The following is a 16,186-nucleotide window of genomic DNA, read 5'->3' as shown; positions in this document are numbered from 1 at the left end:
GTAATTGTTGAGCGTTCAAAAGTGTATAAACTACTAAAATTCATCATGTTAATTCATATTTTCATCTGTGAAAGATTTCATGTGAAATGTCCAAAACCCAAGTGTTCTAACGTGTGGACTTGATGTTTTCATCATCATTCGTGATGTCTTACATTTTACATGTGTCATATCTGAAAATCTACATGTGGTGTATTTATTACATGCGAAATATTAAGTTATATGTGAAATTGTGTTTCAGATTTGATACGCTGCATGTGCTAACAGTGAATGTATCACATGGGATATTATATGTGCATTTGAATTGTACACTTGGAGGCTCTACAAATAATATTCCCATGTGATGCTACATGTATATATTTGCAGGTGATGTCAATGTCACATGCCAAATATTAGATCCAACGTGTTTATATCATGCAAGTATATTTAGTGGAATGCAGTTTTATGTGACGTGATGTTCACATTTCACCAAAACCAAGTACTTACATCATGGGACTTTATCAGGTGCAAAATAGTGTTTGACATCAAACCACGTGTGAAGTATGTATTATGTGAATATATGTGAAGACTTTCATGTGAGATAAAAATAAAATTCATGTTTTCACTTGTGATGTCTTTCATTTTATATCTGAAGTATTTGTGTATTTATCACGTTCAATATATTTAGGTGTGTTCTACAAATCACCAAACATCGGAAAATTAAATAGCTTGGTCCGTTTGGACTTGGCTTGGGAAACTGGGCATTGCCGCGGTTCCCTTGAGCAATGCACCAGACTCCTGACTGCTGACATGTCTCGACACTGATACGCGTGTGTGCACATGTTAATTTTCCCCGCGCGATTTTAAAATATTATCTATCAAGATGTTGGGTATGTCAGTTTCGTGTAGGTGAAATTATAACATCTGAAATGTATGTTTTCATATGACATCTCACAGATTACACCTGCTCACATGTGAATTTATCACATGAAATGTGTTTGTGCACTTTTAGATGATGCTAAATGTTTGTGGAGATCATTTTAGCAACATTTTGCTTCTGATTCTTATATTTCTTTAAACACTTTCACTTGTAGTGTTTATTTTGTTTCACATAAGGCAGTTTGATTTTCTTCAATCCATGGCACATAATGCTGTGTGAAGCTATTCTCTGTTATCAGTGACTTATTCAATTCATTCATAGTTATGAAAGCTTTTTTTTGTTTGTACAATCAACACCAGCCAAACACTGTCCTCATTACTTGTATTTTCATATACACTGTTCCCTTACCCTCCTCCATCTTCTGCTGCAACTTATCCCCCACTCCCTCCTTCCTTAGTTACATATTGATTAGGTCGCTCAGTGTGTGTGTGTGTGTGTGTGTGTGTGTGTGTGTGTGTGTGTGTGTGTGTGTGTGTGTGTGTGTGTGTGTGTGTGTGTGTCTGTGTGTGTGTGTGTGTGTGTGTGTGTGCGCGTGTGTATGTATGTGTGTGCGTGTGCGTGTGTGCATACAAGCCTGGTCCTCCTGTGGTCAATGAGGTCAACATGGTGGCCAGACAGACTTCCCCACCCCCTTCGTTTTTGTTGTTTTTTTCCCTGCCTCCTCCATCACCTCCTTCTCAGGGTCAGCGAGTGTAGTCGAGGTAAAGGAAGCGTTGAACGACAACATCAGCATTCTTCATGAGCTCACCTAAGAGTCGGTTGATTGCAGCCGACAGAAAATGAATGCACTGGTGACAATGTGAACCACAGCATCACATCACATTTGATGTGTTTGAGATGGTTATACAGAAGGAAGCGGTCCCTGATTTTATCCCAGATGAACCACACACTCATACACAGGAAAGTCAAGAGTGTTAAGGGTTGAGATTCCAAACATTAAGTTGAAGGAACACCTTTAAAGATCAGTATAATTATCAAAAACAGGCGTTCATACATGAGAAATGTTGTAGATCTTTCTCTGACGACGATCAGGTGATCCTCTCTGATCTTGTCTCAGGTTTTTCAAACACCACCTGACAGTGACCGCCCTCGCTGACCCCTGCGGCCGACAGCCTTGCTGTCTGAGTGGAGGAGGGGGCAGGATGGATGGGAGCGCAGGGGTCGATAGAGGTCATGAGGCAAAGACTAAGGGAGAAACACACAGAGGAAGCTTGAAAGGATGCAACACAAGAAGGAGGCGACAGAGACAAAGCAGAAACCGCATGGATTAAAATTTTACTTCACTTACTTTTTACTTACTAACTCCTCAAATTGTCGTGGTAACTAAAACATAAGCTCAAATAAGAAGTGAAGCTGATGATCCCAATGAAGAAACAATAACATAATTAGAGAAAAATTAAAGTCAGTCGAATAATCCAGTGGTTCCCAATCTTTTTTTACCCCCACAGCCCAGAACTCATGTGGACCTGTTCCTTTATCAGTTCCCAATGTATTTTCCAAATGCACAACACTATTCAATAGATTTATTATATATTATATTATTATAATTCATTTGTTACTGCACGTAATTATAACTAAACTTAGTTTGGGTCAAACCTGAGATGCCATATTAGAACAGAAAGAAAAGCATGCAAAAATATCTACAGTAAATATAAAAAGTATATAATGTAAAAAGTGCATAAAATAGAGCATGTGTCAGGAGAAATTATATAATAATATATTACAAATGTAACCCTGTATTTTGTTGTGTTTTTCAAACAACTGTCAATATGGTTTTGGTCTTCTACTACTACTACTACTTGGAGTGAGCAGAATCACTTATCTATTACTTTTAGCTAACTTACCTATTCTAACCATTTAATTACTTTTATCTAACTGTTTCATCTCTTTAGCCATTAGGTGTTCCAGGCACGTCCAGCTGGGAGGAGGCCTCGGGGAAGACCCAGGACCAGGTGGAGAGATTATATCTCCACACTGGCCTGGGAACGCCTCAGGATCCCCCAGTTAGAGCTGGTTAATGTGGCCCGGGAAAGGGAAGTTTGGGGTCCCCTGCTAAAGCTGCTGCCCCCACGACCCGACCCCGGATAAGAGGTTGAAGATGAGATGAGATGAGGTGAAGCCAATTCTAACCATTTATTCATTACTTAGCTAACTGTTTCAGCTCTTTATACAAGTACATTACTTTTATCTAACAAGCCTATTTTAACAGTTTATTCGTTACTTTTAACTAACTGTTGCAACTGTTTTTCATCACTTTTAGCTAAATAGCCTATTTCAATCAATTATTTAGTACTTTTAGCAACCTGCAATGTAACGTCCAGGTATTACAGCTGATATACTATTGTAATCCAATCATAATTTCTATTTTTCAAACTAGTTGAGCAACTCCAGTACAAGTACTCCTGGTTGGGAATTACTGATTTAATCCACGACTTTGATCCCAACGGAAATATCGCAATAATATTTAATTCCCGCAAAATTCAAGTCAAGCGTTACTGGAGCCCAGAGGAGGAATCTTGCTGACTTCTGGTGATTCAGACTTCTTCTCCAGTGCCGCCACCAGGTTGACATATTAAACAAATTCTGAACAGAAGTTGAGAGAAATAGGCCTTTTGTGTACAAAACATAGAAAAAGTCTAAGATCTTTGGTTTCAGCTCTTGGAAAAGTATTGCCTTTATATTTTAGTTCAGTGTAGTATACCTGCTAACATCAGCCTTTAGTTCAAAGCACGGCTGTGCTTAATTCACATCTCAGACTGCTCCCAAACTGATACAAACTATTACCCATCTGCATGTGCTGTGCCAAGCCATAGATTAACATGTCTTCAAAGTGAGTCGATTTAAATAGGTTGTGTCTAAGCTGTAGTTTAAGAGGGTCGCCGGGGGGACTGGAGCTGAACCCAGCTGACATTGGAAAAGAAACAGGGAACACTTGGACAGGTCACCAGACTCTCAGGGTTGATAATTCACACCTACAAGTATTTTATAAAACAATCAGCCTAACCTGCATGTGTTGAGACTGTGGGAGGAATCTGGAGAAAACCCACGCTTACCCAAGGAACACTTTCACACAGAAGAGTCCAAGACAGTACCCAGAACCCTCATGTAAGGATACCGTGCTAACCATCATATGCTGGCTTATTGCTGTTTGTTCATATGTATGCACATATGTATCCCATATTAGAGTCTCATGGGATGTGATATTGTGGGTGACATCCAGCACAATGAACCATGCTGGGGCTGCACATATATGATTGTGCACTAAAGCGCCCTCTGGTGCCACGATGTTAAAACAGCAGCAGTCCTTGAAGATCAGTTAACTGGGTTAACTATAGGCTGGCCCCTGACAAACGACTTCCTCCAGGAGACATGAGTTAGATTAGTGGCCTCATAAGTCACCTATGACCCCATTATGGATTAATGTCCCTCTCCCCGTGGTTGGGTTATCAGTCCGGTCAGAGTTTGTGGAACAAACTGAGAGGTGCAAAGTGACGTACTGTACCTGCAGTTATCATGCAACCCTCTGACAGAGAAGGCATTTTAACCAAACATGTAAATGTGAATACTATGTCACAACTGCACGTAAAGTAATTCAGTACATTTACTCCAGTACTTCAGTGTTCCATTTTGTGCTACTTTGCATGGCACTTTCAGATTAACAACCGACGATGAGCCTTTGTGACACCTCACAAAAAAAGGAACAGTGTGTAGTTTGAGCCCCTCGCCACGTTTCAGATGTCACTTAGTTGTTAGCAGCTTCATCCAAGAGACATTTCCCCTCTCAGCTGTATTTAATGGTACAATAATGACATACATAATATATGAGCCGCCTGGGGATATTTTACTGCAGAACAAATTCTTTAACTTCCCTTAATTTTACTGAAGTAGAATTCCACTTCTGCTTTTGATCATGTGATTATAGAAACAAAAGCATCCCTATAGATGGATCTAAATATGTCCAGGTCCCCGAAAGTGTTTTTGTATCATTCAAGTTAATTGTAGTGGTGCACTTTTCCACTGTGCAGTACATTGTGTAGATATGAGCCATGTTTGTACCAGGTGAGTTACCTGAGCAGCTTAGTAAATTTACCACTTCACTGGAGTGACAGTAACATGTAGAACCACCAATTCATCTCACTGTCAACTGCTGAGGAAGATGTTTACATGCCACAATATTAGGTTTTTATAGGAGTACTGCAGTTCTTATATGGTCTCATCTATCCAGAGTTATGACAGCAGGATATGATGTTTACATGCCCAAACACATAACTGTGATACTCGATCATAACCAAAATACAGTACTAATGCTCATAGAAACACACTCAATGGGCCATGTTAATGTTGCTGCAGCTACAAAAGGAGTTGACTGTAACAGCGTAAAGTTTTACAGTTATTTAAAACACAGAGGTAAATGTCGGAATGAAAGAGTAGAGAGGCAGACATTTAACAGGAGTTACTCACACAGCTACAGAAAACAGAGGAAATGGAGTAAAGGGAAATGTGGAAAATACTACATTAAGTAGAAGACAAAGAGGACGTTTGAAGGGAAGTGTGTACACTAAAAGAGGCATCAAACATTGATATCTAAATTCTCTTTGCATCTAAAAATCCCATAAAGTAAAAGGCTGATGGTCTGTATAACTGTTAACTGTTGTTGGAGCTGTCAGACAAGTGGGATAAAACAATGGTAACAGATCTGGAGGGAAGTAAAAGATTTATTGACACATGGTTCACGGTAAAGTGATTTGCATTATACAAAAAACAGGTTGGAATAAATAAAAACACAGCTATGTATTTTGAGTTTTACTTTGACGTGGCAAAATATGGATGTTTCCTCTTTCCTTGGCAGGAAAACATGGAAGGTGAAAGGTGGTCTGTTGAAAAAATGAGAATAAGTACCTCGTACAGTTCTGTATACAGCATGTGTGAAATGTCAACACAGCACTCAGGCTGGAGTCTGTTCGTCTTTCTCTTCACTGACACCCTCCTCCTTTCTTTCCACTACATCGCTTTCTTTCTCCTCTTCCTCCACTTTCAGTGCTAACCAGGACTCTTTGTGCAACCTCTCGCTCCTTTCCACCTCCTGAACACTGGGTGGCGACGTCACCTGCATGTGCGCTGGCAGGTGCTTAAACTCGTCCTCGTTCACATCAAAGTCCTTCATCTTTGAGTCCAGCACCCACCAGCGGCCCACAAAGCCCACATCTAGCACCCGCTGAGGGAGCTCTCTCCAGGGTACAGACAGATTGGAGCACTGAGCTTCGTACAGTGTGGTGTCTGGGTCGTAGTCAGCGCGGTAAACCAGAGTGAGAAAACCCAGGCTGGTGTGATGGAGGCGGCCCTCATTACGAAGCTTCACAAGACTCTGTACGTGGCCGTCAGACATGCCGTTGCGGATCCACGGTGACAGCAGGCCCAGCTGGTTGGAGCGCTCCAGCAGGGCAGCATCAAAGGACGACTGGTCAGGTTTTGTGTAGAAACAGGCCCAGGTCCCTGCCAGCAGAGACGCGTATACAGAGGCTTTGACCGGTCGCTCCCACGAACCAACAAACACCTCCCGACACGCCTCTTTATAGTCAGAGACCAGGCCGCGACACCACACACCTGCAAACAGGAGGAAGGATGGTCACTTAGTCCTGTTCTGCATCCTAAACACACACACCAGCTGTTTGTAAATGTATTGTTCTCAAGCTGTTAGTAAAAAAACAGCAAGTTTTAAACTAGTGATTAACTGAACTGGGTTGCACCATTAAACCTTAAGACACGTCTTGGCTACTTAATGTCATCATCAAAGACCAGACAAAGTGCATTTTGCAGGTTGTTTAAGATGAGAGTGTTCTTGCCAACAACCAAATCACCGGTTCAAAGCCTAACTGTTATTTTGCTGTGAAGGTAAAAGCCGTCAGGCCCTTTTCCACCCTGATGTTTTTTCAACTCGAGGCATTCAAAGGGTTTCTGTTAAACGTGTTCAACAACACAAAGGCTACAGGCAAGACACTAGGGCCCTCTCTTAGTTGACTAACCAGTCATATTTAGTCAAATAGATTTCTTTAGCCAATTAGTCTTGTTTTTGCTTTTTTTTTTTTAAATGTTGAATGACATATTTCCAAGAAACTTATGAGCACATCTCTGGAAACATAAGATTGAAGTGGTGCGTTTGAGTGATTCTTTGTGGAGAAACTCACTTATACAGATCTGTCCATAAAATCAACTGATCGATTAGCGGAGCAGATTATTTGAGTGCAAGAAGAGAATTTATTTTAAATCGAGTACATTCATTCATTCATTCATATTCAACCGCTTGTCCCTGTCAGGGTCACGGGGGGCTGGAGCCGATCCCAGCTGACATCGGGCGTGAGGCGGGGTCCACCCTGGACAGGACGCCAGTCTATCGCAGGGCACATAGAGACGCACAGAGACAGACAACCATTCACACCTAAGGGCAATTTTTAGAGTCAACAATTAGTGCTACAAAATAAAATTATCTCCAACATTATTTTAATGAACAAACTGAACTGAACACAAAAGGCGGCAATAAAAAAGCATGATACAGTAGATACATTTTCTATCTAAAAAATAATCCCTAAATGTCATTCGCAACATGTTCATTGTGCAAGTTGATATCATGATTATGATTTACAAAAAAAAAAGAGAAGATTTGTTGTTCAGCCCTACTGATCAGAGCACCGAGCTGCTGGAATAAAACCCCGACCTCTGCTGCACCTCAGGATGTCACCACTGGGGAAGGGTTAGTAAACTGAACACTTTTCTCACGCTTGTTGGTCATTTCATAAATGTTATCCTTTTAACAATTCATCTAAAAAAAGGAATACAAGTCCTAGTTTTTATTTGTGGAGATAAAGGCTACTTAAGTGTTAATAACAGGACAGATTTTTGATCTGAAGGATATGCTTCAACATGCAGTTTCAACCAAGTGAAAACACCATGATTTTATCCTATTATGATTATAATGCTTTTCAGTTTCCTGTTGAATACTTTCTGGACCTGCATTCATTCATTCATCCATACATCCATCCTCAGGTTTCGTTCTCCTCAGATGGAGGAGGTACGTGACCGGAAGTGAACACAATGTTCCGGAAATAAAAAAAGGGACACCCATGATAAGGCTGGGTTTCCAAAATGTTGGTTCAGATAAGACAAGATTCAAGATGCTTTATGTATCCCGAGGTTAATTATTGTGTGTAAGAGTCTTCTGACAGACAAGAATCAACTCTTGGGGCTGGTAAGAGCTGTGAAAACGGCCATGACACTGTGTCAATGTTAGTCCACCTATACACAGTTATGTCAACACCAAGGAAACACATTTTATTAAGCGTCTGCTGATGTTTGCTAATATTTGCAGATAACAGCGGTTGGTTCATGGTTCATGTTAGCTACAGTAATGATGTTTCCTTCTATCCTATTACAGTTCATTTGGAAGTAAGAAACATTTGGATGTTTATGTATGTTATAAGCTAGCTAACGTGACCGTGTAACCTTACACTAAACAACCGTTAAAGTGAAGGCCACCGTGAGCTGACTCGGTGTCTCACCCGCTTTGCTGTTCTTCAGCCGCTCCCACCTGCTGCCGGTGACCGGAGGTGCTGCTGTCTCTGCCGCAGAGCACATCATCCTCCTCACGACACGCAGCGAAGCCATTATAGCTGATTTTTTTTTATTTACCAGTACGGTCCGTCACCTTCACGCACTCATGCTGGGATGTCAAGAAGACAGCTGAGCTCACATGGAGCCAAAATGGCGCCCTGAAGGTGAACCGTTTTTAATCTTCCGACAGAAAGCTCTAACGTTCCCTCACAAACGTTCCGCCTGCTGTCACGGCAACATAAATACAACTATAAATATATTTTGTGAACTGGAAATAATTGAGTAATAACTGAAATTACACCGTATAAATCACACAGCTTAATCTTATATATATATATACATTTTTACAACTATATTGCGATCTTGAGTCACGTGACGGCTTTGTTTACGTGGTGACGTGTACCGGAAGTCCTGCTTACAGAGCCTGACACTGACAGCAGGTTAGTACAGACAGCGTTATACAGTGTATATTATTATTGTATTATTTTCTGTCGGGTTATTAAACTACACGGACCGTGGGGTCTTAGATTAACGTCAGATATTTTCAGTCCTTCAAACAGATGGAAAACATTTAGCCTAACGTCAGCTTAGCTACTATCAGCTGTCAGCTTGGTGGTCACTGTCACGCCGTCTTCATCATCCTCATCGGGGACATCCTGCTGCGGACAGCTGGGTTTAATCTTTTAGGTAGCTTTAACTTCTCTTGAGGACTTTTAAGATTCCTGAACATTTGACGCGCTGACATAAGCTTCTGTCTGATGTGTAGAGAGATGACTGGCAGTAAACTCTGTTAGTGTGTGAATATATCTGACCTTAGTGTGATCCTCTCCAGGTCTTTCATGAGGTTGCAGTTGGATCTCTGAAGCGATGGCCAGTCCTAATGATCTACAGTTCCAAGGTAAAGACTGCGAATATAAATGAACCTTTTCTGCAGTGGTCTGTTGTTCAGACTGATGGATGCGTGAAGGTGAACGTGACGTTCGCATGGATGATCGCCACTCGCTCATCTCACACAAAGAATCACAAAACATCTATCTATAGTATAGTAAACTATTTTGGTTTAAACTTCTGTCACTCAGGAGTTGCACACAGACAGCAGAGACTCACCACATGGACACACATGTTGGCTCTGCTCCACGCATGAGCCAGACTAAGCTGAAGTGCTTTGGTGGACCAGGTCCCTGCAGTAGAAGCCTGGCCTGTTGTAGCACCACTACTATTTCTAACTGCCTTTGTTTCTTAATTAAAATCTGTAGAGTTTGAGGAAGCTGCAGAGCTGTTGTCTGCAGACCCAGGGGCCTCCACCCTCAGTATGTCTTCATCAAACACCACAGCAGGAGGAGGAGGAGGAGGAGGAGGAGGGGGAGGAGGAGGGGGAGGAGGGGAGGATGTGAAACTAGACCTCTCAGAGGATGATGAAGGTCAGGAGGAGAGTTCAGAGGTGCGTGAAGTATCTGTGTTGATGCATGTCACCACGACACAGGTTCACAGAGTCTTTATGTTTTGAGTGGACAGCAGCTGAAAGACGTTTGTGTCTCCAGCTGTTAGGAGGACAGAAACCAACAGGTGGCTTCTGGACCTTTGAGTACTATCAGTCCTTCTTCAATGTGGACACAGTGCAGGTGTGAGCCCAAATACACTCTTTATACAGCTGAGCAATACATACAAGTGATATTTTAATGAAATTAATGTACATGTTTTATCATGTTCTTTAGCTTGACACTCCATTATGTGATGCAGGTACTGGACAGAGTGAAGGGGTCAGTGATGCCATTACCTGGAAGAAACTTTATCAAACACCACCTTAGGAGTAACCCAGATCTATATGGTAAGTCAGTTATAGTCATTACACACAATAGTAACGCTGTTATTGTCTTCACCTTGTGAGTCTCTATGTTATTCATCATGGCAAAATGTGGTCGTGGAGGCGCCTACTGTAGTGGGAACTAACAAAGAGGCAGTTTTGAATATGTTTGTTAAATTTCTGTCTGTCTGTGGACGGATTTTGTTGCAGCGATATCGTCCCAACCACACAAGATACAGTCACGAAACGTTGTGTAGTTGAGATCAAAATGAAGGCCAAGTTAAAAAATGGGGATGATCTTAGCAAGGGTGCCGGAAGTGGGGGCTTGGCCCTCACACTTTGCGCCCCTGGCCCGACAACCGTGTCAAATGCAGTCAAAAAACTTTACAGGTTTGTAGGAAGTGGGGAAGAGGCCCATTGACCCACCACATCATGGCCCTGGCCCAATTTGGTGTTGCTGCTGGTGTGATCCCATCGCAAGAGGGTCTATAGTATATTATACATTCTCTTTCATTATTATTCTAGTTCTCTGGATTTAAAGACCTTATGTCTTGGTGTTTTATGGGATTTGTAGTTGTGGAGTATACATCTAAGTCAGAGGCTTAGAAATTGATGTACTGGTCGGGTCTGTAGCGGATACGCAGATACCACGTGCAGACAAGTGCGATAGGTCAGCTTGGGCTGCCAGTGGAGATTGGTGAGAGTAAAGACACCATAAAGGATGTTGAAGAAGACACTGCAAATCTCCTGCGCACCACAAGCCACACAGCCGTTATCTGTCACAGTAACACAAGGTCAATTGAAGAATGTGAACACCGCACAACCAGGTCACGTACAATATACCCGTCCACTGTTGCGTCTGTGATATCAACAGGCTGAACATCAAAAGCTACACTGTGGGAATCTACGGCAATACATCCATTTATACTCCTACGTAAACAATTACAAAAACAACCGTATAATTGCATACAACCATGCATACATTCAAAAAAGAAGTGCCATCAAATATCAGTATACAACACAAAGACACTAAAAAGATTTTTAATAAACAGTCACAAGCAAACAGCTCAAAACCTAATGACTCCATCTTCGGTTCCATTCAGACTTTAAACACAATTGATCATAATATGGTGTTGAGTCCGATTTTCTGATGTTTTATCAATATTTTTAGAAAAAACAATAATTCCTCTTTAAAAACACTTTTAGTTGGGATGAAAACGTACAATTCTAACCACACGAAACATGTAAACTCTGCAGTGTATCTTCTCAGCAGTTTTAATACATCGGGCATACACACAATATTCAAATATTTAATTGTATTAATCTCTGTGTGTGTGTGTGTGTGTGTGTGTGTGTGTGTGTGTGTGTGTGTGTGTGTGTGTGTGTGTGTGTGTGTGTGTGTGTGTGTGTGTGTGTGTGTGTGTGTGTGTGTGTGTGTGTGTGTGTGTGTGTGTGTGTGTGTGTGTGTGTGTGTGTGTGTGTGTGTGTGTGTGTGTGTGTGTGTGTGTGTGTGTGTGTGTGTGTGTGTGTGTGTGTGTGTGTGTGTGTGTGTGTGTGTGTGTGTGTGTGTGTGTGTGCGCGTGTGTGCATAGGTCCCTTCTGGATCTGTGTGACTCTGGTGTTCTCAGTAGCAATCAGCGGGAACCTGTCGACCTTCCTCAGTGAGATGGGGAACCCTTCGTACCACTACAGACCTCAGTTCCACAGAGGTCAGTGCTTCACAGGCTCTTTGATTAATACTTTGTTGTAGTTTTACTGAGTCATGCTGAGCTTTCCTTCTCCTGCTTTATGCCGACAACAGTGACGACAGCCGCAGTGGTGATCTTCTTGTATGCCTGGCTAGTGCCGATTGGTTTATGGGCTTTTCTAACCTGGCGACAAGGGACTGAGAGGCAGATTGGGGGCTATTCCTTCCTGGAGACTGTGTGTGTCTACGGCTACTCCCTCTTCATCTATATCCCCACGTCGGTGAGTCTGTCACTCTCTCCTGAGTTTTACTAATGGAGCTAGCTTTAAGTTGAAGTTGAGCAGTCTCTGAAGCAACTCCGATGAAACTGTGAAACTAGGCAGCGCCGATCAAATATAAATTGAGAGTCTGTTACTGTGTTACCTATTTCGGTAGGATTGGTGCTAGGTTTTTGCTCGACTTGGTCACAAACTTTCTCATTTTACACATCTTACAGAACAGCCAGAGAGCACCAGGGGGAGGTCGCCTGTCTCGTTGTGCTGTCAGGATGTAGTGAGAATATTAACAAAACACATTTTTATCAGAGAAAGTTACCGACTTCAGCTTTAAACTTCCCAACACATTGCCCTCTCTCCACCTGGTAGAAACTATGATCAGAACAGTAAAGAAAGAACAAATGCAGTCGCAAATTTCACGTTAACGTATTCTGCAAATGGAAGATGATGAAGTGAAATTTGAACAGTTGTACAGGCCAGCTGATATCCAATATTTGGTGGCATGTTTAATATCTCGTCCCTCTATCAGCATTCATAATCATCGTCATGTGGACTGACGGATAACTCACTCATTGGACCGTTCTGGTGATGTTATCCTGCGTTTTCATTCCAGTGGCCAGGCTCCATCTTTCACTCCAGTATTCAGCTCTTATAATGCATCCATGGAAAATCCCGGCCGCCATGTAACCATGGTAACCAAGGGATCTTACATAGCCTTTACTTTTGGCTATACATCAGTCATCTAGACTGGGAGGTCACAGTCCTAACAGTAATTGAATAGTACAGAAATATGTCTGAGATGACTCCTCCTGGTCCAGTTCTTTAGCCTGCAGCAGAGTTTGATTGGCAGCTTTCAGCCTCAACACACCAAATGGAGCTGATTGGCTCAAACATGTGACATCATTAGTGACCATCATGTAACCCGTCACCTCCAGGTGTTGTGGATCATTCCATTTGAGTGGCTGCGCTGGACGCTGATCCTGGTTGCCATGGGGATCTCTGGCTCGGTCCTGGTACTCACCTTCTGGCCTGTTGTCCGTGACGACACCAAGGTGATGGCTGTGGCTACGGTTGCGACCATAGTGGTTTTGCACACGCTGCTGGCTGTCGGCTGTAAGGTTAGTGAGCTCTTCGGACGGGGGGGTCTCATATCAGATGTACACATTTCACCTTGACGGTAAAGTAGATAGTAGAACAATAATGCATGTTTCCTCCTTTTTCTTTCAGATGTATTTCTTCCAGACTGCAGTCTTTACACCATCACCGGCCACAACAATCGCCCCAAATCACACAACACTAGTCACCAAACCACACTGACCAATAGGAAGGAGGAGGAGTGCAGCAGGGAGAGGGGACATGAAGGATGAATCCCATGCAGATATAAAAAAAATTGCATAGACAGACGGGTTAATTGTGTGATGGGGGCACCAGGATGGGTGTGTGGGTGTGTGTGTGGGTGTGTGTGTTGTTCGTCTAATTTATCCTGAGGTGGTTCTACTGTGACGGAGGTGTTCTCTGCAATAACCTTATATTTCTACTGTGATGTTTCAGGGTGTGGTGCATCTTATCAGTCGGGTCAGGCCTCCTTAACACTGATCCCCTCCAAGATTCAAACACACTTAAAGGAACAAACCAAATAGAATCATAAAACCCTGCTGCTACTAAACGTTTCTTCTGACCAGATATCAGATGGACAGCAAAACGTAGAGAAATTAGTAACACAGTGCTATGGCATCACGATCCCTTCTCTAAATCTGATGAAACTGACATTTGTGAGGACAGAAATTATTATTTTCATTTGATAAAGCTGACCATTGTTTTTTTTCGATCAGCTGTTTAGTTTAGAGTTTTCAGAGGAAGACAGAGGAAGGAGGTTTTTCAAATACGTGAGACGGACCGAATTTTTGACTTGTCGTAACAGGAAAAGCTCAGGCGTTCATCAGTCAGGACTAATAAAGGATCACCTTATCTTTCAGCTTTAAAACCGGATTTACAGCCAAGTGTTGCAATTCTGAATGTGATTCAGGAGTTTCTGGCAGTGCTGATATATCTACGTAGTGAGGAGAAAAAACACAAGTGTCAACAGACTTAACTGAATGGCTGCAAAAGGACCATCACTTTCAGTTACAACTCCTCAATTCACCTGATTTAAACACAACTTTGCATAGTTTGATTGAACCTCTCTAAATGTAGAAAAAGCAGCTAATTTAGGCCATTTAAGTTACGTAACTACAAGGCTCGTAGTAATGCATGAACGCTAAGGTTTTTTTTTTTTGCTCCTCCATTGTGCCAACATTGCACGAGTGCAGAAATTTCCTCCTATGGTGTATCAGTATGTTAACCTGACTTTCGCCGGATGACTTTCGTTCCGCCTTGCTTCCGTCTTGACTACACCTAGCTCCACTCGACCATCTGGATTCACTCCATAGGAAAGTGATTTCAGGGGCCGCAAAAAATGGTCAGGCCAATCAGGACCGCCGGGCAGGGTTTTATAGATGTGACGTAGCAGAGAAACGGCTGTGGCGGCTCGCATCGAGAAAGCAGACGTCAACATGGATGCTGCTATTTCATCCGTGTTCTAGCAAAGGCTGAACGAAATTCATCTGGTGATGTATTCTATGAAAAAGATCAATTGCCATGAAATGTGTTGCAGAATGTGTAAGAACTGATCAAGTTCAAATACTTTGTTTTCTGACATGCTAAACATGAGCATGGTAGCATTCTTAGTTTCCATTTTTGTATGCTGATGTTAACAGTAGCTCAGATGTTAGCTACAGCCACACAGAGCTGCTTACGTGGCTGTAGACTCTTTAAGTGGTTGTTTGATAAATGACATGTAGATTCATATTTTCCGTCTCAATTACTTGAGGGAAGCCATTTCAGACAGTAGTGCAGGGTTATGAATGTGTTTCAGTGAACTAAGACTGAAAAATGGACTCCTGCTGATGCACCACACCACTTCTCTCAGCCTCTGAACCGTCACTTTCTAAATGACTCCAGCTGCTTTGAATGCATTTAGGAGTGATTGTAAATTGAGAAACACGTCCGCAGAACTATTTATTCCCTACTGTGAGGCTGTTTAGGGATTTTTTGTTAATAAACTTAGTGTGCTTCATTCAGTGTTTTGTGAATGACTGAATAACTACAGTGAGTTTTCGATAACATGGCGTGCCACTGCTCCGTGGTATTTATGATGTCAGGCACTTTAATTACGTAGATAACCTCCAGACAAATAAATAAGACAAAGTTCAGCTGCAGGAGAATACATCTGAATGTTTCAGAAGCCATTTTTCAGATCATCATTTGTGATCATATTACCTCAAAATAAATCATTTTATGACTCTAATCTGTGCCACTTTGAAGCAGTGGGACTGAGACAACGTATTGGGAATATACAAAAGCAAAGTGTCTCCTCCCATCTCCCATCAGGAGAAGAAGAAGAAGAAGAAGAAGAAGAAGAATTCCTTTATTTGTTCCGCAATGGGGAAATTAAATTTTCACTCTATTATTATTTTTTCATTTTTTACACACACACAGGCCCGAAATACACACACATGCACACACACAACCTATATACATGCAATTAATGGAGAGATGTTAGAGCGAGGGGGCTGCCAGTGACCGGCGCCCCGAGCAGTTGGGGGTTCGGTGCCTTGCTCAACAGCACCTCGGCAGTGCCCAGGAGATGAACTGGCACCTCTCCAGCCACCAGTCCACGCTACATTCATGGTCCACTCAGAGACCCTCCGGTTCCCAGCCAAGTCACCTATGGACTGAGCTACTGCCGCCCCAAGAAGAACCAGGGACCTTTAGATCTTCAGTCTAACGCTTTCCCAACTGAGCTATTTCGGCACACCCGCCACCGCAGCAGTGATGGAGACACTGAAGGATGTATGAAG

At 42.3% G+C, this 16,186-nt stretch overlaps 2 protein-coding genes across 2 annotated transcripts; one reads left to right on the top strand and one right to left on the bottom strand.

The window, feature by feature from the left end:
- Positions 1–5,607: 5,607 nt before the first annotated feature.
- timm29 (translocase of inner mitochondrial membrane 29) lies at positions 5,608–8,642 on the bottom strand. The gene is made up of 2 exons (XM_083932002.1): positions 8,470–8,642; positions 5,608–6,520 (listed from the first exon to the last, which is right to left on the bottom strand). Exons 1-2 carry the CDS (start codon positions 8,573–8,575, stop codon positions 5,862–5,864), a joined length of 765 nt encoding a protein of 254 aa, XP_083788128.1. The 5' UTR covers positions 8,576–8,642; the 3' UTR covers positions 5,608–5,861.
- Positions 8,643–9,019: 377 nt separating this feature from the next.
- On the top strand, positions 9,020–15,357 carry yipf2 (Yip1 domain family, member 2). Its single transcript, XM_083930651.1, has 9 exons — positions 9,020–9,208; positions 9,354–9,419; positions 9,778–9,962; positions 10,063–10,143; positions 10,262–10,349; positions 11,918–12,034; positions 12,127–12,293; positions 13,223–13,405; positions 13,515–15,357. Exons 2-9 carry the CDS (start codon positions 9,389–9,391, stop codon positions 13,602–13,604), a joined length of 942 nt encoding a protein of 313 aa, XP_083786777.1. The 5' UTR covers positions 9,020–9,208; positions 9,354–9,388; the 3' UTR covers positions 13,605–15,357.
- The last annotated feature ends 829 nt before the right edge of the window (positions 15,358–16,186 follow it).

Source organism: Echiichthys vipera (assembly GCF_963691815.1).
Source record: "Echiichthys vipera genome assembly, chromosome: 17".
NCBI classification, from domain to species: domain Eukaryota; kingdom Metazoa; phylum Chordata; class Actinopteri; order Perciformes; family Trachinidae; genus Echiichthys; species Echiichthys vipera.
The sequence above is the reverse complement of the archived record's forward strand: the minus strand, read 5'-3'. Positions and strand labels throughout refer to the sequence as shown.

What these genes read in the sequence shown, in the direction of transcription:
- timm29 (XM_083932002.1), bottom strand. Translation starts at nt 8,575, where the DNA reads ATGGCTTCGCTGCGTGTCGTGAGGAGGATGATGTGCTCTGCGGCAGAG. An exon ending in GCTGAAGAACAGCAAAGCGG is followed by an intron (nt 6,521 to 8,469) that starts GTGAGACACCGA and finishes TCCTGTTTGCAG; the next exon opens with GTGTGTGGTGTCGCGGCCTG.
- yipf2 (XM_083930651.1), top strand. Translation starts at nt 9,389, where the DNA reads ATGGCCAGTCCTAATGATCTACAGTTCCAAG. An exon ending in TCAATGTGGACACAGTGCAG is followed by an intron (nt 10,144 to 10,261) that starts GTGTGAGCCCAA and finishes TATGTGATGCAG; the next exon opens with GTACTGGACAGAGTGAAGGG. An exon ending in TGCTGGCTGTCGGCTGTAAG is followed by an intron (nt 13,406 to 13,514) that starts GTTAGTGAGCTC and finishes TTTTTCTTTCAG; the next exon opens with ATGTATTTCTTCCAGACTGC.